Source organism: Spermophilus citellus (assembly GCF_964194105.1).
Source record: "Spermophilus citellus genome assembly, chromosome: 15".
Taxonomy (NCBI): domain Eukaryota; kingdom Metazoa; phylum Chordata; class Mammalia; order Rodentia; family Sciuridae; genus Spermophilus; species Spermophilus citellus.
Window position 1 is genome coordinate 73305881 of NC_138195.1, and position 22300 is coordinate 73328180.

At 37.2% G+C, this 22300-nt stretch overlaps 3 protein-coding genes and 1 pseudogene across 5 annotated transcripts in view; 1 reads left to right on the forward strand and 3 right to left on the reverse strand.

Annotated features, from left to right (window-relative positions):
- The window catches only part of SFR1 (SWI5 dependent homologous recombination repair protein 1), a 57690-nt gene extending 47996 nt beyond the window's left edge, over positions 1-9694 (forward strand). For both annotated transcript variants that reach the window (XM_081268175.1, XM_081268174.1), the window contains one exon: positions 9308-9694. In XM_081268175.1, coding sequence (XP_081124301.1) covers positions 9308-9456 — 149 coding nt within the window. In that variant the 3' untranslated portion in view covers positions 9457-9694. The remainder of the gene's footprint in view (positions 1-9307) is intronic.
- LOC308634342 (cilia- and flagella-associated protein 43-like) lies at positions 3-9299 on the reverse strand. Its single transcript, XM_081268176.1, has 5 exons — positions 7995-9299; positions 6156-6320; positions 4568-4648; positions 3695-3848; positions 3-3515 (listed from the first exon to the last, which is right to left on the reverse strand). Exons 1-5 carry the CDS (start codon positions 8034-8036, stop codon positions 3349-3351), a joined length of 609 nt encoding a protein of 202 aa, XP_081124302.1. The 5' UTR covers positions 8037-9299; the 3' UTR covers positions 3-3348.
- Positions 9695-11293: 1599 nt separating the features above from the next.
- LOC308634338 (cilia- and flagella-associated protein 43-like) overlaps positions 11294-22300 on the reverse strand; it is a gene marked incomplete at its 5' end in the record, with an annotated part of 78960 nt that continues 67953 nt past the window's right edge. Inside the window, 5 exons of the mRNA XM_081268172.1 lie at positions 11294-11794; positions 13392-13480; positions 14125-14211; positions 15918-16025; positions 17623-17742. Of these exons, the coding sequence (XP_081124298.1) occupies positions 11548-11794; positions 13392-13480; positions 14125-14211; positions 15918-16025; positions 17623-17742 (651 nt within the window). The 3' untranslated portion in view covers positions 11294-11547. The remainder of the gene's footprint in view (positions 11795-13391; positions 13481-14124; positions 14212-15917; positions 16026-17622; positions 17743-22300) is intronic.
- Positions 19697-21633, reverse strand: LOC308634339 (pre-mRNA-splicing factor SLU7-like; annotated as a pseudogene). Its single transcript has 2 exons — positions 20499-21633; positions 19697-20317 (listed from the first exon to the last, which is right to left on the reverse strand). The product of its transcript is annotated as a pre-mRNA-splicing factor SLU7-like (transcript).

The window sequence follows — 22300 nt, forward strand, 5'->3', positions numbered from 1 at the left end:
AATTCATAATTTTTTCTTGAGAAATATCTTTGAAAATGATACTTGCACATTTTAAAGGGGAGATATGCACATTAGGGCTTAGAGGAAGGTATCTTGATGACTATCAGTTTAGGACAATCTATATATTTTTTTTTAGTTGTAGATGGTCACAATACCTTTACTTATTTTTATGTGGTGCTGAGGATCGAACCCAGTGCCTCACACGTGCAAGGCATGCACTCTACCACTGAGCCACAAACCCAGCCCTGTGAAATGTATAAATTTTTTTTTTAGTATTTATTTTTTAGTTGTAGTTGGACACAATAACTTTATTTCACTTATTTATTTTTATGTGGTGCTGAGGATGGAACCCAGGATCCTGCACGTGCGAGGCAAGCACTCTACTGCTGAGCCACAACCCCAGCCCAAATGTATAAATTTTAAGTTCGAAAATTCAATGTTTAGGGTAGATTTGGTAAAGAAAACTTGACATTCAAAAAAAATCATATTTAAAAAGGAATTTGGATAGTTTTGGCAACTAGTTTTAGTAAATCATTTTGCTTTTAGTAGCAAAAAGTTTTATTTTCAATGTTTAAAAATAGTTCATTCTAGATGGGAACCCCAGAGGAGTTGTATTATTGTACTGCTGACCAGCCTGCCTCCATCAATCACTTCTGCTTTGTAGGGTGGAGTGGTGGGAGGAGGGTCTGAGTGGGGGCGGGGCGGGTGGCAGGCAGGCAGGCAGGGAGTGGTGGTAATGGTGGCTAAATGTGTCAGGGGAATCATGCTCCTGGTGGTAATGTTGGATTGTTTTTGTTTTTTAATTTGTTCTTTTTAGATATACATGACAGTAGAGTGTACTATTTTGACATTATACATACATGGAGTATAACATTTTAATTAGATGCCATTCTTGTGGTTGAACATGGTGTGGAGTTATATTGGTTGTGTGGTCATATGTGAACATAGGAAAATTATCTAATTCACTCTACATATTGGTAGTTAAAAAGTCCCTCTTCTCAGTTTTAGGAATCTTTGTTTCCATTCATTTTCCACATCTTTTCATCTGCTGCTCTAATAGGGTTATTAAACATATGTCCAAAATTATATTGTTTTGTCTCTTGAAATTTCTCATATTCCTCCTTTAGTGAAATGACTGTTTCTTAGGAAACTATGTATCATTTCCTATATCAAGGTATCCTGGCAAAGGAGGTCCTTCATATTCATCTACCTTCTAGTTTCATCTGTGAAATGAACTGAGAGTGTCCATTCAGTTCATTAGTGCCTTAGTCAGAAACCCATCTTCACGGGGATGGATTTGTGCTGCCAAGTTTCACAACTGTACCTTTTCATCCTGGCTGTATGTGGAGATATGACCCAAGCTGGCCCAGTCACAGAATTTAAAATTGAGCTCAGGGAAAGAAACCTCACCTGTTTGTGGCTGGAGCTATTATATATAAACTTGGAAGCTGCAGAGCTGACATCCTTGAAGGGTGGTGTGTGCTTACTGAAGGATAGAGATAGATCTTTGTGAATTAGTAGTTTCTTGGTTCCAATTGCCAGTTATTCTGAAAGGTTTTTTGAATTTCTGCCTTTAGGGGCTAACAGCTTTATTTACTTGAAAAAAAGCATTTGGCTGCTAGTTGGTAAACAGTAGCCCTCCCCCAGATGTTCCTCACTTTGAACCTAGGTCCTTCCCTCTTGATCTACAAATCTTTTAATGTTTGGCACAGCAGGGGAACTAGGGCCCTACTCTTGCATCCATTTCAATACCATGCCCCATCACCACTACACACAGATTCCTGCTTCTGACACTGACATTGCCATTGGCATTTGTGAATCCTAGAGGACTGGCCCCAGCCTCACATGAGCCTCTCCTGGGATTTCTAGTTGGACACTCCTGGGGAGCTGTACTATTCTAGTGGCTACTAGCCAGCTTCTATCACTGCTTCTCATTCAGCCTAAATGTGGCAGAGGAATCATGTTCCTGGTGGTAGTAGTGTTGATTAGCTCTTGGAGGCTGTAGCTTCCATTCTCTGGAGTCACCATTATGTGTCTGTTGGTGGGAATTATAGCATGAGCGGGACTCTGGTTCTGGGAGAGCTGAGGAAATGATAATGGAATTTAAGGCATTGGCACCTAGCCCTAGCTGAGGACCCCAACAGCAAGCACAATGGGCACTTGAGAAGTAGGAGGTAGATTATGGTGGATGAATGGGGCTTATGGAATATAGTTTGAGGTCTGAGGATGCTCTTGGGTAGTCTTACTTTTTATCGTTTTGGTGAATTTTACCTCCATTTATTGAAAACCACTGAATACCACATTTTTATAAATTAAAAAAGAGGGCTAAACCCTTGCTTTGTGCCAAATTTAAAGAGTCACCAAAATGATGATGGTTCAATCATTTATTTCACCATCACTATCCAGCGCTAATCACTATGTGGGTGATCAATTGAACCTTAGTTGTTTTCTAAATGGATTTTTTTTCCTTGTTATTTCAGTGCTGGGGATTGAACCCAGGGACATTCTACCACTGAACTACATCCTCAGACCTTCTAATTTTTTTTAATTTTGAGATGGGGTCTTGCTAAGTTGCCTCAGCCTCTCAAGTTGCTAGGATTACAGGTGATAACCAATACACCCAGCCTAAATGGAAGGTTTTATAATAGCTCTCTGGCTTCACCAGCACCAGTGTATACTGGAAGTGGTAGTGTGGATTAAACTTAACCTTTAGTTTATAAATTGCAGAGCAATGAAGCAGTGATATCACTTGGAGAGTGTGGTCAGTGATCCCAGTGGTATCACCTTGTAATGCAGCAGTTTACTGGCTGTGGAAGGGTGAAGAAGTTTTCTGCCAGTTAGTGTTTTCATTATGTAATTATCATCTACATGAGTAAAATGATAAATTATTTAATGGAAATGAGAAAGCATATTTTCCTTTACTAAATGCTTATTGGATAGAGCACAAATTAGAGCTCTGTTTGAAAATTATATTCTCAAAATATGTCATAATTTACAAATGAGTTAAGGCTTGGAAAAAGTCAACAGGTTTATCTTTATTAATAGAATGGGGGAAAAATTCCAAATTTTTAGTAATTTTAAATAAAATTAAAATAAGTCTCGAATACTTTATGGTTTAAAAAATCTTGTTCTTGAATAAAAACAATTTCCAGTATTTTACACATTTATCATGCAAGACAAAGATTTATATGCTAATTAAGGCTAAAATCAAACAATTTGCTATTGAAAACCTGCAACTAAGAGGTGACTAATTTAAGTTTCCCAATATGAAAGAAAAAGAAATCATTTTACCCAAATGAATTGGTTTTTGCAATAATTAGTTTGACTTTGTTTTTCTTGCTAGCCTTTTTACATTTGAACAAGAGCAGGAAATGTTTTCATCCTTAATCTTTCAACTTCTGCTTGTAGTATTGAAATCTGTTCAGCCTGTTGTTTTGAAATATTTGTCAGCTTCTGTTGTTGCACCATGTTTTTATATCGTTCTTTGACAATCTTTTCACAAGTCAGTTGCGTCCCTATCCCAAAAGTGAAGAAGGAAGGAATAAGTTGGATTATTATTAATGCTTTAGGGTATAGGAACAGCACTCAAGTCAGTTGTATGGAAGAAACACTGGTAGCTTTACAACTATTCTTAAGTTTTCAGGAGTATAGACTTTAAAGAAAATCTATATATGATTAAAGGGAAAAAGCTTACCTATTGCATTGCAGATTTCTTTTCTCTCTGACACAGCTACCAACTCTTCTCGTAGATTGCAGCTTAGAGTGTAATTTGCTACATCTTTTTGATTACTGAATTTTTCCAATTTTTTGAGTAGTTTTTTGCAGTTTTCGACATTCTTTTTGTGGGTCTGAAAGTTTTATTCCCATGAAGCCCCACAAAATAATTTTGAAAAAAAAAATGTAATTTATATATAAAAAAAGTTATCATCACTAAGATAACATCTTACACCATATCCCCAGTGCCCGGTGTACTGTCCGTCCCTAGTAGTCACTCAAATTATTTGTTTAAAGATAGAATGATATGTTAAATACTACAATTTACAAAACTTTTTGTATGTTCTTAAAAATGAGATATTTGAGATTACTTTGTTTTCATATTACACGTACTACATAATCAAAATTAAGCATTTGTTTTTCAGTTAAGACAAAGCTTTTACAATGCCAAGGAAAATTGCCAACACTTATTGTAAAATTATAACAACCTAACTGCTCAGATATGTCCCCAGAGGTTAATTTTAATCTTTAAAAATGTGCTTCAGGGCTGGGGTTGTGGCTCAGTGGTGGCGTGCTTGAGGCCCTGGGTTCAATCCTTAGCACCACATAAAGATAAATAAATTAAGGTATTTGTTTAATTGTCCATCTACATATAAAAATATATGCTTTAGTCTATGCTACTGGTTATGGTTGCCAAGACACTATTATTCAGAGACCTGTAATTACTTTGAAAACTGGGAAATAAGCAAGGTTTTGTTAGGTTCTGTCGGAGTTCATAATTGAAACACTGATTCCTTTGCTCAAAGAATCCACAACTCTTGGGATTACAGTGATCAGTATCATTGAGACTTACCTTATCTATAACTTCAATGGTTTGCTCCATTATTCCAATCTGAATAGCAATCATAGTCTCGTAGTTTGATTCATTTAGGTACTTCAAGAGGGGAAAAAAAAAACCACAAATAAGGATATTTTTTCTCTTTCTTTGAATGGATAAATACATAAAGATTTTTTGTTTTCCTTACGATATTGTTTTCCTTATGATACTAGAGAGAGAACCCAGAGGCCCTCTACCAATGAGCCACACTCCCAGGTCCTTTTATTTTATTTTGGGACAGTGTCTTTGCTACGTTGCTGAGGCTAGATCTTCTTGCCTCAGCCTCCCCAGTTATCGGGATTATAGGAGTGTACCACTATTTCAGACCTTATAAAGATTTTTTTTTTTTTTAGTTCTGAAAATTATTGTTTTGCATAGCAAATATTGAGTTGATTGAGTCTATTTTCTTTCAGCTCATCAAACAAGTTACCCACATTAACAGTGTTCCAGTTAAAGATACTGAGGGAAATTTAAAAAAAGATATGTAGCATGACCTACTCTTCAAAAACAAGAGTAGAGATTTATGCAAATTCACAGCATTTTTCCACACTTGGGAAATTAAGAGAGGGTTTACAAGGAGGTGATGTTTAAACAAAACATGGGAAAAGTGGTAGGTTTGGGATGTTAAAATTAAAAAAAAGAATGTCTTTCCAGATAGAAGAATTGGTATGAGCAAAGACAGAGGTAGAAGCCTAAAAAAAATTGGTACTCCATTTGGTTTGAGAGTACTAATAGTAGGAAATGAGATTAATACCCAGAACTATGGGGAAAAAATCTGATAGTGGTATACCAACGAAAGTAGAGGAGCTATCAGTAGGGAATAAAACAGAATTTGAGGGAAGTCACGGATGGAGGGTTAGATTGGAATCCAGAGAGCTTAGATTCAACTTTAAATGTGATCACTGTTAGAAATATAGAGGTGGATCCTCAAAGGAGAGGACATGGGGGAAAATAGTGCTAAGGCTGATTTTTTTTTTTCTTTCTCTTTCTTTGTGGCACTGAGGATTGAGCCCAGGAACCCAGGGGTGCTATGCCACTGAGTTACATCTCCAAGTCCTTTTTATTTTTGAGATAGGATCTTGCTGAGTTTGTCGTGCTGGCCTCCAACTTGGGGTTGGGGGTCCTCTTGCCCCAGCTCTTCAAATTCAGGAATGTTTTACTATGCCCTAGTAAAGAATGGGGGTCATACAAGACAAAGAATGACATTAGAGGAAAAGGAGGAGAAAATGGGGGTCATACAAGACAAAGGAATGAGTAATTAAGGTGGTCAAATGCTACAAAGAATTGAAGGCTGATAGAGACTGGGAAAAGAAGCCCTGGATTTAACAAATAGGAAATCTTTAGTGAACTATAAGAGAACTGTGCTACTGAATGGGTCATGAAGATGTGTAGGCAACAGACATAACTACTGGAAGAAAAATAACTCATTCACATATTCACCTAGGAAAGACTTCTGGCTCAGAATATACTTGACATCTTGGAGGCTTCTTATTAAATGCCAGTTAAATGAACAAATGTATTAATGGATAAAATTAAAACTGTGTAGAGGGCAGGGAGAACTTGCCTTTTGACGCTGTCTTGAAAAAAACAGCGTCTGAATATCCCAGGCCTTCTGATTTAGGTCTTCCATTTCCATCTCCATTTTCTTATGTTCCCACTCAATTTGATATATTCCTTTGTGTACCTCTTTACTTTCCATCATGCTAGCAACTTTCTTTTGACCTTGAGTCTTAAAAAAAAGTATTTGATATTCATATAACATGATTCTGCATGCGAAATTATGGAAGATTTGAAGTTGAATGTTATTCTCAGAAAATACTTGAATCACAGAGATAATTCTCTTAATGTGGTGCTGAAGATTGAACCTAGGGCAAGTGCTCTACCACTGAGCCACTACCCCAGCCCTAATTCCATCTTTTAAAAAAAAATTACTTAGTCAAGATCTGATCACTAGGACAGTGACTAAATAGAAGGGACAGAAACATTTAATAACAAAGTTGATTTATTTTAGACATGCCCTCCCATCTGATGTCTTGGAATAGCAGTCCCCCCCCCCCCTTCCTTTGAATTACCTATATGAAATTTCAGGAAAAAAAAATTTTGGTACCAGGGATTGAACCCAGGGGTGCGTAACCGCTGAGCCCTATCTCAAACTTGCTAAGTTGATTAGGGCCTCACTGAGTTGCTGAAACTGGCTTTGGATTTGTCATCTTCCTGCTTCAAGCCTCCCAAGTTCTTGGGATTATATATGTGCGCCACCACACCTGGCAAATTCAGGAAAATTTTAAAGAAATTATTCTCCAAGACTGCTAATAATAAAACAATGGTGTTTCTAAGACAATTAACATTCTTGTATTAATTTAAGATTTTACATTTTTCTCTTTTCTATTACTTTCATCTTCTGATTGTAGTCTCGGCCTCTCATTTCCTTACTTTCCATGACCTTTACTCCCTTGCACTTCAGCTGGCTACCTCCCATGGTCATACCTCTGATATTTATCATCAATAGCTCCAAAATGTAAAGTTAAAACATTTTTTCAGAACACTGTTTCTCAACTGGGCGAAACATCCCTTCATCAGGGGACAATGTGCTTATGCTATGCCTAGAGACATTTCTGGTTGACACAACTTGGAGGGGTTACTATAGGTACCCAGTAGGTAAAGGCTGTGCATGCTGCTAATCATCCTGCAGAGTGCAGAGCAGTCTTCTGCAACAAATAACCTTCTGGCCTCAGATGTTTGGAGTGCCAGGCCTGAGACACGCTGCTTTAGAGCTACTTCTCCCGTGTGCTTTCCATCAGTCATCTTTTTTGTAGGATGCAGTTATAGACACTATCTTCACTTTCCTGTTTCATATTATTTGACCTTTACCAATTGGTGAAGACAGACCTTGCATCAGCAATCTAACTTTATAACTTATGGCATTAGAAAAAGAACAAACTAATCCAAGGACATAGAAGATTAGAACAGAAAGTTGGTTCTTGGGGAAAAATAATTAACAGAATTGGCAAAACTTTAGCTTGAATAGGAAAAACCAAAAACTCAATTATCCAAAATTAGAAATGTAATCAGAGACATTATTAATATCTAATGAAAATTACATTAACAGTGAATAAAACTATGCCATGTTAGAATGAACATTTAACTCCATGTCTTAACGAATTATCTGTGGAAGTTTTAAAAAATACTCATACCTGAAGATGGGATCTATGCACAGGTTATTCTAATGTGCAGCAACTGTTATGATTTATCATGGATTATCAGGATTAAAATTTATTTGTCATGGGGCTGGGGATGTGGCTCAAGCGGTAGCACGCTCATTTTGATCCTCAACACCACATAAAAATAAAGATAAAAAATTTATTTGTCGTGGAAATGAGGGAATAATGTAAAGTATAACTACCCGAATTACAGAATTCAAGTCTTCAATTATAGTCTTATTCATGAGAATTGCATCAGAATACTCCAGGATTAGTTGGAAATTCTCTAGTTCTACTTGTCCTTGCTTAAGAAGAATTTGGATGGTCAAATTCAACTGGAATTTCACTTTCTCGTCCTGTAATCTAAATGGAAATAGGCTTTAAATAAGTAGGTATAGTACATTTACATATCAAATTTAGTATAAAATTCAGATCAGCTAAAAGAGAACATCCTGGAGATTAGTGTGAAGAATATTTTCCCAAGTGATTAGCTTTCCTGGACACCCCAGTGATACTCCATCCTACTGATTTGCAATATAATTGTTCAGAGAATACTACGGACAGAAATACATCCACAAATTTTTACTTTAGGATTAAGAAAAGATGGTAGGATTTTGATTGTAATAAAAATAAAGTTAAAGCCAGGCATAGTGGTGCATATCTGTAATCCCAGTGATGGGGGAGCCTGAAGCAGGAAGATTGCAAGTTTGAGGCCAACCTCAGCAACTTAGCAAGATCCTGTCTCAGAATAAAAAATAAAAAGGACTAGGGATGGAACTTAATGATAAAGAGCCTTGGGGTTCATTCCTAGTGCAATAAATAAATAATAAAAATGAAAATATAGCGATGCTGCCAAGTGTTTAGAGTCCATTAAAGTTGACTTTATTGATTTCTGATACTGTACTAACAATATTTAATCCATGTTCTACTTATCAAATCTAATTGTGCAAAATTCATATTTCTCCCGGTAGTCTAGAAGTCTAGATCTAAAAATGGTGAATGATGATGAATTTGGGAATATCAAAGATGAAATTTATCCATGAAGTCATCAGTATGGCCTTTTTTTTTTTTCTTAAGTTACAGATGGACACATTGTTTTACTTTATGTGGTGCTGAGGATCCAACCCCGTAACCCAGTGTCTCGCGCGTGCTAGGCGAGCGCTCTACCTCTGAGCCACAACCCCAGCCCTCAGTGTGACCTTTTGAAGCAAGGTCTTAAAGAGTATGCAAATCACTCAGTAAAAAACAACACTGTCCCTGAAAAACATGGAGCTGGGAGGTGTCTGTGTGGTCACTGCTTGGACATGTGCTTAATGTTCCACATAGTTTATATGTCTTAATCCCCCACACACTCAACTGGTAGAGACAGGTTGTATTTTATGTGGAAAGGGCAGATTTAAGAAATGCCAAAATTTTTCTAAAATTTGCTTCTTTATATTAAAAGCAATGGAACAACATGTGGCATGTTTTATACTGAAACAAGTCTTATGTGACAAAATGTGCTCTTTTCACTTAGGCAATAGAGCAGAGACCCTGCGCCTATTGGAAGGAAGAGTAGGCACAGATCTCTACCATATCGGCTTAGGAACTGAATACCTTGGCAAGACTCAAAGAGTAAAAGAAATAAGATCAAAAATCAATAAATGGGATGGACTCAAACTTTAAAAAGCTTCTTCACAGCAAAGGAAACAATGTGAAGAGAGAGCCTACAGAATGGGAAAAATTTATCACATTCAACTCAGAGCATTAATCTCCAGGATACACAAAGAACTCAAAAAAATTTAACACCAAAAAAAAAAAAACCCAAATAACCCTATCAATAAATGGGCTAAGGAACTGAACAGATGCTTCAAAGAAGAAGAAATACAATCAACAAATATATGGAAAAAATATTCTAACATCCTAGCAATTAGAGAAAAGCAAAACTACACTGAGATTACATCTCATCCAGTAAGAATGGCAATCATTAAGAATACAAGCAACAATAAATGTTGGCGAGGTACACTCAAATATTGCTGGTGGGACTGCAAATGGGTGCAGCTACTATGGAAAGCAGTATGGCCATATCAGAAAACTTGGAATGGAACCACCATTTGACCCAGTTACCCCACTTCTAGGTTTATACCCAAAAGACTTAAAATCAGCAGCCTACTACAGCGACACAGCCACATCAGTGTTTGTAGCAGCTAAACTTATGGAATCAAGCTAGGTACCTTTCAACAGATGAAGAAACTGGTATATATACACAATGGAATATTCCTTAGCCTTAAAGAAGAATGAAATTATGGCATTTGCCAATAAATGGATGCAACTGGAGAATATTCTGCCAAGTAAAATAAGCCGATCCCAAAGAACCAAAGGCTGATACTAATTCACAACAAGGGGGTGGTGGGGGAGAATAGTGGTATTCAGGAGTGAAGGGAGGGGAGGGGGCGTGGGGTTGGAATGATAGTAGAAAGAATCTGACATTATTACCCTATGTGCATAAATGATTTACGTGACTTGTGTAACTCTATATCATGTATAACCAGACAAATAAGAAGTTATACTCATATATGTATGATGTGCTAAAATGCATTCTCATGTATAAGTAATTAGAGTAAATTTACAAAATGTGTTCTTTAGTATAGAAATTTTAAACCCAATGCTAGGATTGAAAGGGATTCAGATGGATGGGTTTGCACAGATTTGAACAGCCAGTAGGCATTTTCCCCACGGGCACTGCCACCTGAGACAGCTCAAGACTGAATAGGTAAACCTGAATGAGAGGTTCAAATTACAGGAGGAGTTCATGGAACACTTTTTCAATCTCGCGCTGCACATGTTCATCATCCTCAACTCTCTTCCGGAGGAAAGCCATCATTTCAACTAAGCCAGCTGCCTTCTGCTTCACCTGAAGAAACCCAACAGCAAACTTTGACTTCAGAAAACATACATCTTTAATTTTGTTTTAAAAAATCACCAAATCTTAACAAGCCCATCTTTCTAAGATTAAAAAGAATTTAAATTCTTGCCATTATGTAATGAAAGCTGTGTAAAACTTGGCGGGGCACATTCCATGAAAATTTTGAAGTGTATAGAATTGGCTTCTTGCTGAAAATCAAGTATGCAAGCAACTAGAATTTTCTTATATCTTTTTGACATTTGTTCCCTTAGATAAAATTGTCAGATCATAGATACTTCAACAAAAATAAGCCAGCCTGATTATGTGGCACTAAGGTAGGAATCTGGGGAGAGGAGGAGGAAGCCCCTTGAGCATCAGCAAGAGAAAGGATTCTTTCCCCGGATTCATACTCTCAAAATTTCCACCCTTTGCTACATCTTTTCTAGAAAAACTATATAAAGTTGGTCTAGTGAGCTTAATAAACTCCAGTCTGCAAAACAGGGTCAGCTGTAACAGTGCTGTCCAACAGAAATGAAATGTGAGCCATAGCCATTTAAAAGTAAAATGAAACAGATAAACTTAAATCTGTATGAAAAACATTAATGAGACATTTCTCCTCCCCGCCCCCCCCATAAACTAAATCTATTTTCCACCTTCAGCACATCTCAATTAGGACTGGCCACATTTATTTCAAGTGCACAATAACCGCACATCACTACTGGCCCAGTTTTGGATAGTGTAGATCTATAAACAGACCTGCTTGAGGCCCTTGATAGCATCAAAGTTAATATTTTACTTCGTTATTTTATTGTTAATATCTAAAATCGTTAGCTTTTCTGTATGCATTGGTCAATGATACTATATAGTTGATATTAGTATATTAAGAATAAAATGATATTACATACTTTGTGTTCATTTTCAACTTTTCCTCGTCTGGTTGCACAGAAATGATCCCAGACTGAAGGGTCCAAGCCTTCTGGCATGTTGTTAATATTATCCAACTCATCCATGGCTTTCATTAAGTGGGCAAAAGTGTCCTTATTCAACTTGCCAGATCCCGGTCGTTCTCCAAATGGGGTACTACTGGCTGCCTCTGAGGGCGCTTTCTGTTTGTGAATCCTGGTATTAGCAAGAAAAGCCTGTCAACCTTTCACATTCTCTCGAGACACAACAACAAAATCATTATAAAATAATATTGTCAGCCTAGGCTCATAGGACATACTGCATGGCAATTTTCGTGGGCACATTAGTCCAAAGAGAGAAGCACCCACTTTGTCCTTCCATACTCTGGGTCCCCAGATGGGACCCTAGACTGGACTACAGATGACTAACTGTTGTCAGTTCTGGCAGCATTACTTTTGCGGGGAAACTTTCAGGCAAAGCAATGCCCATGGGAGTGTGGGTGGTCCTTGGGTCTGTCTGGCAAATCCTCTGCTGATATCCTTTTTTGCAGTAGATATGCTTAGATGTGTGAACTGGGGAAGTGTCTCCTCTTATCCACGTAAACAGATTAGCTTTGTTTCCCTGTACTGCAGCAGGCACCCTTGTAATCCACAGTGAGACTGGTGTTGCTGTCCCAACTCTTAGATAGGAAGGTTTGGCCCTGGGAGAAGCTGTTGGCCCACAGCTAGCTTCAGGTCTGATAGATGGGTGACTTAGGGACTTAAAATCTATTAGTTAACAAAGCTTGTGCTTTCTCCATTGTTGCCTCCTGACAGGTAGCAGGTCTCACTGCTTTCTTCACAAGGAAAGGGTATGTACTTGGGCTTGTGATAACATACCTTTTTATTTTTTTATTTTTTATTTATTTATTTATTTTTACATACCTTTTTAAAAATAGGGAAACCAGGACATGAATGAAACAGGTAAAATCTCAGACACAAATTAGTATACTCTTGTGACAAACTTCATGAGTTTTAGACTACAAATCAGCAAAATATAATTCTAAGGCTACTCTCAGTTAAAGTGTGGGCGGCTATTTATAGTCCTGGGGATTGAACCCAGGATCTTGTGTATTCTAGGCAAGGACTCTACCACAGAGCCATATCCCAGCCTAGAACTCTTTTGATAATCACTATTTTCAACCATTTATACTGGCATTTTTTCCCCAAACTTTGTTCAGAGCATAATCACATAATCTGAAGAAAAGAAATTTCTGATCATGTAAGTTTGAAAAAACACTGCTTATTCTTATACTTGGAGATCCAAAGGCCAATAATAATCTCTGAGAGGTTCTGCAGTAAGGAATACTGTTTTAACTTTTTTTTTTTTTTTTAATCTTGTATTTTCCCCAGTTTATGTAGTCCTGGAAACCTGTTAGGTGCAAATCCAACTCATACCATCAGGGGCTGGTATTTGTTGGAACACATCTTGGGGAAAAAAACAGTTTATGAACTTTTATGCTATCTATGACTCAAGAGGAACGACTTTTATGAGTGAAAGACACTTAATGCACTTATGACACTTATGTAAGTACCTTGCTTACGTAGAAATCTTTATTTTTAAATAATGAAAAGGAATATATTATACTTGATTTCCTTCCCTTAAGATGTAGGCATAATCTCAAAAAAGGCTGAATTATGATCAAGATGAACATCTTTCCATAAAAGTTACACTGACAATTTCTGAGAGAAAAAGGCAAAATCTTATAATCCTCCTCTTCATTTAAAGGCCTTTCTTTCTTTTTTAGAAACATAATAGCAAAGGAGAAACAAACCTTGGTCGGCGTTTAAAAAGTTTGTAGAGTAGATCCACCTGATGACTGGGAATTTCAGAAAATTCCTTTTTAAAGCTTCGATCCAGAACCTAAGGATAAACACATTATTGCAAGAATGTAACTTTATTCAGAAAACTTTTTTTGTTGACAATATTCTTTAAAATACAGGTTGTAGCACTTTGATGTTAAAAATCCACAAAACCTTTTTTTATAAAATTGAAGATGATTCACAGTGCAAGTATTTCCCAAAGATCTTTTTTTGAATAGGAAGCACCTCAGTGTATTAAAAATGTTATTTCATATGAGAGGTCTTAGAAATAGTTCATAAGTTTTCCAAAATAATATTTATTGACAAAACATGCAAGTTTCTCTATTTTTTTCTATTCCATCTCCTTCCATTCCATTCTGCTGTCTTTTTTGTGCTATCCTATCCCATTCTTTTGCATTAGAAAGCTGCTGGTCAGACCTACTAAACTGATTTCATAACTAACTAAAGCCCTGGAAGTTCAATGATCTGTTTTTTGCATAAAAGAAATCTTAGATGAGAGAAGTTTACAAAAATTCTTTTTTCAGATTTTCAGAAGTGTTCAATGGCACAAAGTGAAGTTCATTCATATATGGTAATTATAGTTGGAGAGAAATCTACAAGAGAGTTATACGTCATTCAGCTTTCCTCTAATCCCAAGAGCAACAACTCAACTGCATTATCAGTTGGTGAGACAATGATTCTCACCTTGTCTTCTGCCATTAAGTTGTCATAGTGCTCCTTAAATGCATCCAGTTCTTCTCTAGATTTCCGGATGGCTTCTGAAGTCTGGTTCTAGAATAACAGCAGGAGTAGTTAATTGGAACTAGAGACTTCAGTATAAAAATACAGGAGATTCAAAGATGAATAAAGAATTTTCTAGTACAAAGTAAAGGTGCCGTGTAGTATCTGTTACAGAAAACTTTTATAGAAGGAAGTAAACCATTTGGAGACTTGAACAAACCTCCAGTCACCTGTTCCTAAGGACAGTCAGCACTGTGTAAGTGCATAAGCATCAGTGACAGAGTGTGTGGATGAGGAAAGTGTGCAGGTTTGAGAGTTCCGTGGACCTGGGTTCTGAGACTGAATGTAAATATGGACAATGGCCAGCCATATGTAGAAACAGAACTCTGACCCACTGCAGCAAACACCTGGCAAACTAAACCAAAACCTTTGCAGTGATTGCCCCAAACTGTCAGGACTTGGTCAGTAATTTCCAGCTGTTTAACTTTGGTACCTACTTCCAACTCAGGATCGTCTAGAGAGGGCCAAATATGTTCCCCCAAACCAGGTGGCTTCTAATTGGTTTGCCTGTGCCAACAACATCCAGCCAGGTGTGCTTGTGTCTTCCCTGCTTCCATCCTGTCTTTCCTGCTCCCCTGCCTGCCTTCCAGACTTGTCAGCCAAAAGCTAGTGATGGCAACCATTCTGCTATGCCAAGCTCAGAATAAATAGCCTCTGCTTATTCTCATTTGGGTGGCCTTCATCTATTTCCACAGTTCAGTTCCTGCTCTGTAACTTACCACTGGATGACTGAGGCATGTTACCAGCCTCACAGAGACAGTCTCTCATTTGTGAAAGAAACCTAGTATCATGCAGGGTTGTTCTGAGGAGGGATATATATATATATATATATATATATATATATATATATATATAGGGTTAGGGTTTAGGGTTTAGGGTTTAGGGTCAGGGTCAGGGTCAGGGTCAGGGTTATATATATATATATATATATATATATATATATATATATATATATATATATACACACACACATTTGCTGTTTAATAGACTCTTAGAAAAAAGTACATATTTCATTTATGATACAATAAGTCACACATTCACAAATTTGCATCGTTAATACTAACATCTGTCAAAACTTACTGTGTAATAAACATTTTGTATCCTATTTATGGTTGTGTTTAGATGGTTTTCAGAATATGAGCTAACCCAATACTCTTCCATGCTTAGTGAATTTTAAGAGTGCCAAGGCCAGCCTGGGCAACTTAGTAAGGCTGTGACTCAAAATTTTTAAAAAAATTTAATGGTTGGGGATATAATATGGTGGTAGAGCCCTTGCCTAGTATGAAGCCCTGGGTTCAATTCCTAGTACAGCAAATAAATAAATAAACAGAATTGAAAACAAAAAAGAGCATCCAGTGGTCCAGGGATAACAATGCTTCCTGAAGAATGGCTTGCAAGCAGCTTAAAATGTTCTAGGTCCCATAGTCAATGGCTTAAAGTTGTGCTTTCAACCATGAACCTCATTTTACAAACCACTTCATATGAAGCCTACATGGTTCTTTTGACTAAATGATTCCAGAGGCTAGATCACATAACTATTAACAAATTTGAATGGGTACTTTTCACCTGGCCCTGGAGCAAAGTTTTAGACAGGGGTCAAGGACTGCTGGAGGTTAAGAAGGTCTGGGAGCTCTTGCTAAACAAGGAGCAGGGCTGTCAGGAAAGCCTGGCACTCAGGGATCAGGCTCTGTACTTACTTTCTCCTGCTGCTTCCTTACAAGGTAGTTGTTCAGGAATATTTCTCTGGAGGTTAATTCCTCTTCCAACAGTAGAGAAAACACAAGGTTATTTATTTTCAATTCCTCCTGTAAAAATATTTTAAAAGGTGTGTTTGTGTCGGGGGGGGGGGGGTTATGATTGATACTCCTGAGAAAAGACTACTAATGGTCATAGACTTGACTCTACTCAAACAAGTTCATGACATATACATAAGAAAACTCTTAAAGAAAAAGAATAGAGACTTAACAGTAACTGGTTATTTTTCTTTCATCATTTCATTATAAGGTAAAACATACAGAAAAATACACAATGTGAACTCATAGTTTAATGAATTATTATAAGGGCCAACATCTATATCATAAGCACTCAATTCAAGAAATAGAATTTTGCCACCCTAGAAGCTCCTTACAGGTGTTCCCATCAAAATCTCAACTCCACTACTAACCAGTGCTTTGACTTTCATAGTAACAACCTCTCTGAAGCTTAAGTGTGTTTATCTAGACACTACAGTATAACTTGTCCATTAAATTTTTTTTGTCATGTCTTCTAAATCTCTTATAATCTTCATGTCCCCTTTCCCTTTCTTTCCTCACAATTCATCTGTAGTAACTGGGAGCTTGTCATTCCACCTCGCCTTCGTTTTACCCAGTGCATACTCCTGGTTCTTCAGCCTTTGTATTTCCTGAAAATTGGCAGCTGGATCCAGAGGCCTGATGAGAACCAGCTTTGGTCCTTTTGGAAGACCATAGGTGATACTATGGTCTGTGATCAGGAGACACAGTATCTGGTCATCATTCTATAATGATCACAGCTGTAGTTGCTCAATGCCTAGGTCCATAGATTCAACAAGAGTTGAAAAATGGTAATTGTCTGTTTTTACTTTCCATTTTCACTTATTAATTGAAATACTTTCATAGAGAGTGCTCCTACTTATGTACTGTTTGGTTACCTGAGGGCACAGTTCATATACGAAAGGCCAAATAGATACTTTATGCTTTCCTTTATTAGTTTTATATAAGAATTGGTTGTCATCCTCTGAAGATAACCAATTGGCATTTTCTGTTTAAAAAAATATCACAAATTTGTGAATTTAAACAAATTTGATGGGTTTCATTTAATTGCAATTATATCATCTTTGAATCTTAAATGTTCTCATTTAAAGGAGATGTATGTGGGTGGCTCTTGAATCCTTTGGATATTATCTAATAGTCTGATAGTACCCTTTTTATCTTGTACAACTAGGTGTTCTAACTAGTTGTAACCTAGGTGTAGCTGTTTTTTCAAAATGACAGCTTTACTGAAGTATATAATTCACATACCATACAATTCACCATTTATAGTATACGAGTCAGTGGGTGGTCTTCAGTATATTTAGAGTTGTGTTACCATTGTCACAATCAATTTTAGAACATGTCATCACTTTAGCTGTCATTTCCCATTTCCCTGCACCTCCCAGAAGCCTCCTTCCTCCCTGCAAGGCAGCTACTTCTCAGGGCACTCAAGAGAGGAAGTCTGCCAAGTGAAAGGGAGGAGGTGCAACAACAGGAGGCTGAAGAGTTACCCAGGGACTCAGGCTTACAGGACCTTGGTACCAGTAAAGGGTGTTGGTCATTATCCTAACATCAGCCAGGTCCCTGGGGGTTCCTTAAAAGAACAAGTTACAGAAGCAAAGCTTCTGTTTACCTGGTTGACAACCATCTCGGCCTTCACTCTCCTTTCAAAGAGTTTTTTCAAAAGTTCATCAAAGCTCTGTGTGCTTTCTTGAATTGAGTTTTGAAGTTTCTTCAATTCTGTTTCTAATGACTGAAAAGAAGGCCATAGTGAAGTTAGAGTTTAGGAATATAGAGTGCTCCCAGGATGGGATGTTGCATTTTGCCCCTAGGGAGGGGCAGGAGGAAGGCAGAGCTTGTGAGGTATTCTGAGACCTCAGTCCCTTCAACCAGAGATTCTCCACTTGGATACTGGGTGTCTGGGGTTTTTGCTTTAAAAAGATTACTTTGCAGAGGAGGGATAAAAATCACTAATGATAGCTAATGATACAGCCAAAAGTAGGCCTGGTAAAACAAACTGCAGTAAATTTTTTCAGAAAACCGACTCCCTTTATAGGATAGTAATTTCCAGATATATGATTTGGCCCTAAAAAAAATTTCTTGCTTTTATTTTTCCCCCAAGCTTTGAATTCCTTTTCATGAAAATTTTATATATTTTTCCACATTATTTTATTGTGCATTATAGTTGTACATAATGTTGGAATTTGTTGAATATTTGAATATGCACAAAATAGAACAATATAATTTGGTAAATATGCACTCCCTTGCACATTCTCCCTTCCTCTCTACCACCTAACCCCTGGTCCCTTTCCTCTACTGATCTCTTTTTTTTTTTTTCATGAGATCCCCGTTCTGCCACATTTCATTTCCTTTTTTTCTCTCTAGCTTCCACGTATGAGAGAAAACATACAACCCTTGAGCTTCTGAGTTTGGCTTATTTTACTTAACATAATGGTTTCAAGTTTCATCTGTTTTCCTGCAAATGACATAATTTCATTTTTCTTTTTTTATTCTTAATTACATATCTTTATTAGCAAAAAAAAATAAGACAGACACCAATGTCAGACTTGACGTTGAACCACCCTATTAAATGTAGGAATAGGAAAACAAAATTTTGACCATCTTAAGAATAAGATCTGCCTTGCTATTTTAATTTCAATGAGTTGGAATCTAGACACCATGTATATTCCTGGTATTTGCCAATTTGACTCAGCTGTTCTTCTAGAACTACTATTTCTGAGATTCTGACTTAACACAGTATACTACACACTTTTTTTTGGGTAGTTTAGAAAGGTGTTAAGTAGATGCATTCATGTCAGGGATTTTAGTCTGTTTTCATTGATTCTACTCTGTCAGCATTATTTTCACAAAGTGTCCTGGGGATTATGGTGGTCTCAGTTACTAAGATCCATACAAGCTATCTTACAATTCTCTGAAGAAACCTTCAACTTCAGGTTTTGCTCCCTGCAAATTTTACAAAGCGACACCTGCTAGCTATGAAGATTAGGTATCTCCCAGATATTCCACACTCTCTTAAAATCTAACTTAATATCATGATCATTACATTAAGGCATAATAAAATAAAATAACAAAATATTACAAACCATATCTACTATGATAAATGAAAGAAATTCTATGTTTTTACTACTATTTTTCCTATAGTAGTAAAAGTACTATTAGTATTGACTCAAGGATGAGAAAATAGTGACCCAAAGACCAAGGTAAAAATAATTTTTTCCTTTCAGACCAGGAAAACCTGATAAGGTAAAAACAAATGATTACAAAATAACTGCAATTATTAAGTTAAATTACAACTGTAATTGCTAGTTATTTAAAAAAATGAAGCCCTAGATTTGAGAAAGAGTAATCTACTTTCAAAATGTGTGCTAATACTAGACAGAAGGCCAGAAAAATTGAGGAAATATTTAACTGTTTTGTACTCAACTGTTGAGTACAAAACATTCTTGGTAAGTAGAGAGTTAAGGTTTTTCCATATAACTAATATAAAAATTAGAGTATTTCCAATCTTACTCCACACTTAATGTACCTTCTATTTGAGTTCTTCACTTCTTCAATGTGGAAAAGAAGGAATTTACTTTGGGACTTCTGAAAGCTTTATTAAAGTCAAGTAGCAAAGAAGAGAAGACAAGCATTTTTCCAGTCTACAATCATGAGCAAGAAATTGAAAAGACCATGTCAGCTGAATCCATCCTGGATGAATTTCTACGACTAGTTATTGTCCAAGGAAAGAGGCCATGGAGTCATCTGGCCTCTGCCGTTTCATTCTGTAGGTCTCCATTTCCTCTTCGGTGGGTTCCCGAGTTTCATATATGCTATTGTAAGGCCGTTTCCCCTCATCAACCTGCATGATCTCCTTGACATGAAGAAGGCGTGCCTCCCCTGCATTCAGTGCCTTTTTCAATTTTTCATGTTTCTTCATCATCACTATCTGAGCTGCTCTTTCAGTGTTTCTTCTTTTTCTCTTCGTTTTTCTTGATGCATTTCCATGAGGGTTTGAGTTTTTTTCACAGATTCTTCTCCACTTACATCATTTATAATACATTCATCTGAATTAACAATATCCTTCCCAGATTCTCCAGTACAATAGGAATACTTGAAAAAAGAATGACAGCATTTGTAATCCCATCAGCCATCCTTCCAGTAAGATCCCGAGATAGTGTATGGTTGTGAATCTTTACATCCTCCTCCTATTTGGAGCAGGCAGCAGCTCGCACTTGTCCTTTGATGACTGTACCATGTCTTGAGTATTTTACATAGTCTTCAGTCTGGGCTAAAAGTAATTCAGCTGGAGGAGTATCCCAAGTGTTCTTGGCCACCATACTTTTTTTTTTTTTTTTTTTTTTTTTAAGAGAGAGGGAGGGAGGGAGAGAGAGAGAATTTTAATATTTATTTTTTAGTTTTCGGTGGACACAACATCTTTCTTTGTATGTGGTGCTGAGGATCGAACCCGGGCCGCATGCATGCCAGGCGAGGTACCGCTTGAGCCACATCCCCAGCCCCCACCATACTTTTCTAGAATGTTTTCTTTCTGCTGTTCTTTGAAAGTCTTCTTTTTTGACTTTGAAGGACTTATACAATAGCTCTAGTTTTGTAGGATCCGCCTGTAGATGCACTTCAGATCCTTTGTCATAGGCTTCCCAAGCAAACAACTGTGTCTGAGCCATTGAGATGGTATCTCTGTATCTAACGAAGTTATCTCCTGCAAAACTCACTTCATCTGGATTCTTTCCTGCATTAGCATAAGGATTCTCTCATTGCTCTAGTTTTTGGATCATAGTATGCAGAATTTGGATCTTATCTCAAGTATTTTGCAATATCTTCTCGAATCCTGAGATTTCGGACAGTAATTCGTCTCTTAGAGTCAAAATTCTGTCCTGGCATGTCAATATCATCTGCATATTTGTCTTCATCCTCATCTTCACTATTGTGATCTTTCTCCTTTGGGAATTTGGTTCCTCTTCTCCCCACTGTGTTTTGGAGAATTAGCTTTTTCCACTAGTTTTCCTGAGGCTAATTCTTGCAGTTTCTGGGCTTTCAAAGTTCGTTTGTCTAGATCAACTTTTGGCATATTCTTCCACAATTTTCATGTGTTCTTCTGGATTATAGCCATTCCACCGATCTCTTTTTTCATCATAGTCAAACATCAGTTGAGGCTGGACGTGTTCATCTGGAGCTATATTAGAACCTGTAAAATTGGCTCCAGCTCGCCTAGGTTTCTCAAAGCAGTCTTTCTTTTTGTGTGTCATGGCCCCACAATTTTCACATGCTCCTTTGCGGTACTTAGTAGTTATGGAATTCTCTTTTACTCCCCTCTTGTACCATTCCCCAGATGAGCTGAATTACTTTTGTTTCTCTGGTTGTGGTCTCTGATGATTTAAAATAGGTCTTCTTGATGGATCAATATATCATATGGCACTGAAGAAATATACTGAGGAATATGAGGATTGATGTCTTTTCCCTCTTCATCAACTTCTGCTGGAGCATTACCCAGTTTTCACTTTTCTTCTAGCTCCTTCTTCTTTCTCTAGTTCTCTCAAGTCATCTTCTTTGGTTCCTCCAAATTCATTTCTTTGTACCCCGATAGGGGTGCTGCATTAACCGTGTCCACTGCTGCGGCCGACATAATGACCTCGCCCGGTCAGGCCGCAGCCTACGCCAAAACCATCCGACAGAAAGGAAACTAGTCCCGCAACGTTTACTTCCGGGCTTTCTGCCTCCTCCCGGGAGGCACTGCGGTAATTTCCGGACAACCAACACTCTCATTTTTTTTTTTTTTTTTAACGGTTGAATAAAAACGCCATTGTGTATATATACCACATTTTATTTACCCACTCATCCATTGATGGATACCTAGACTTGTTTCATAGTTTGGGTATTGTGAGTTGTGCTGCTATAAATATGGGTCTGTGTATGTCACTATAGTAATTCTTTAGGATAGACACTGAGGAATGGATTTTACAGTGGTTCCATGCCTAGTCTTTTGAGGAACCTCCAAACTGATTTCCTTAGTGGTTGTATCAATTTACAATCCCAACAGTGAAAAAGTGTTTATTTTTCTCCACATCTTCTCCAGGATTTATTTTTGTTTGTATTCCTGATGACTACTATTTTATTTTTTATATTATAATTTTTATATTTAATTTTTTATATCACTGAAAAAATAATCCAGTGTTAGGGAAGAAGTGGAGGTATGAGATGAACCAAGATAGGTAATGAGTAGAATTATGGATTCAGGTTTTAGGCAAGTGCTATCTTAGGTTAAAATACAAGTCAGAATTGCAGTGAATAAA

Bases quoted from the DNA above. Each gene is read 5' to 3' on its own strand.
- LOC308634342 (XM_081268176.1), bottom strand. From the start codon at position 8,036: ATGAATAAGACTATAATTGAAGACTTGAATTCTGTAATTCGG. The intron at 6,321-7,994 runs GTAGTTATACTT...CTTTTTTTTAAG, and splicing joins ACTTGAATTCTGTAATTCGG to ACTCAAGGTCAAAAGAAAGT. The intron at 3,849-4,567 runs GTAAGTCTCAAT...TAAAACTTTCAG, and splicing joins CCATTGAAGTTATAGATAAG to ACCCACAAAAAGAATGTCGA.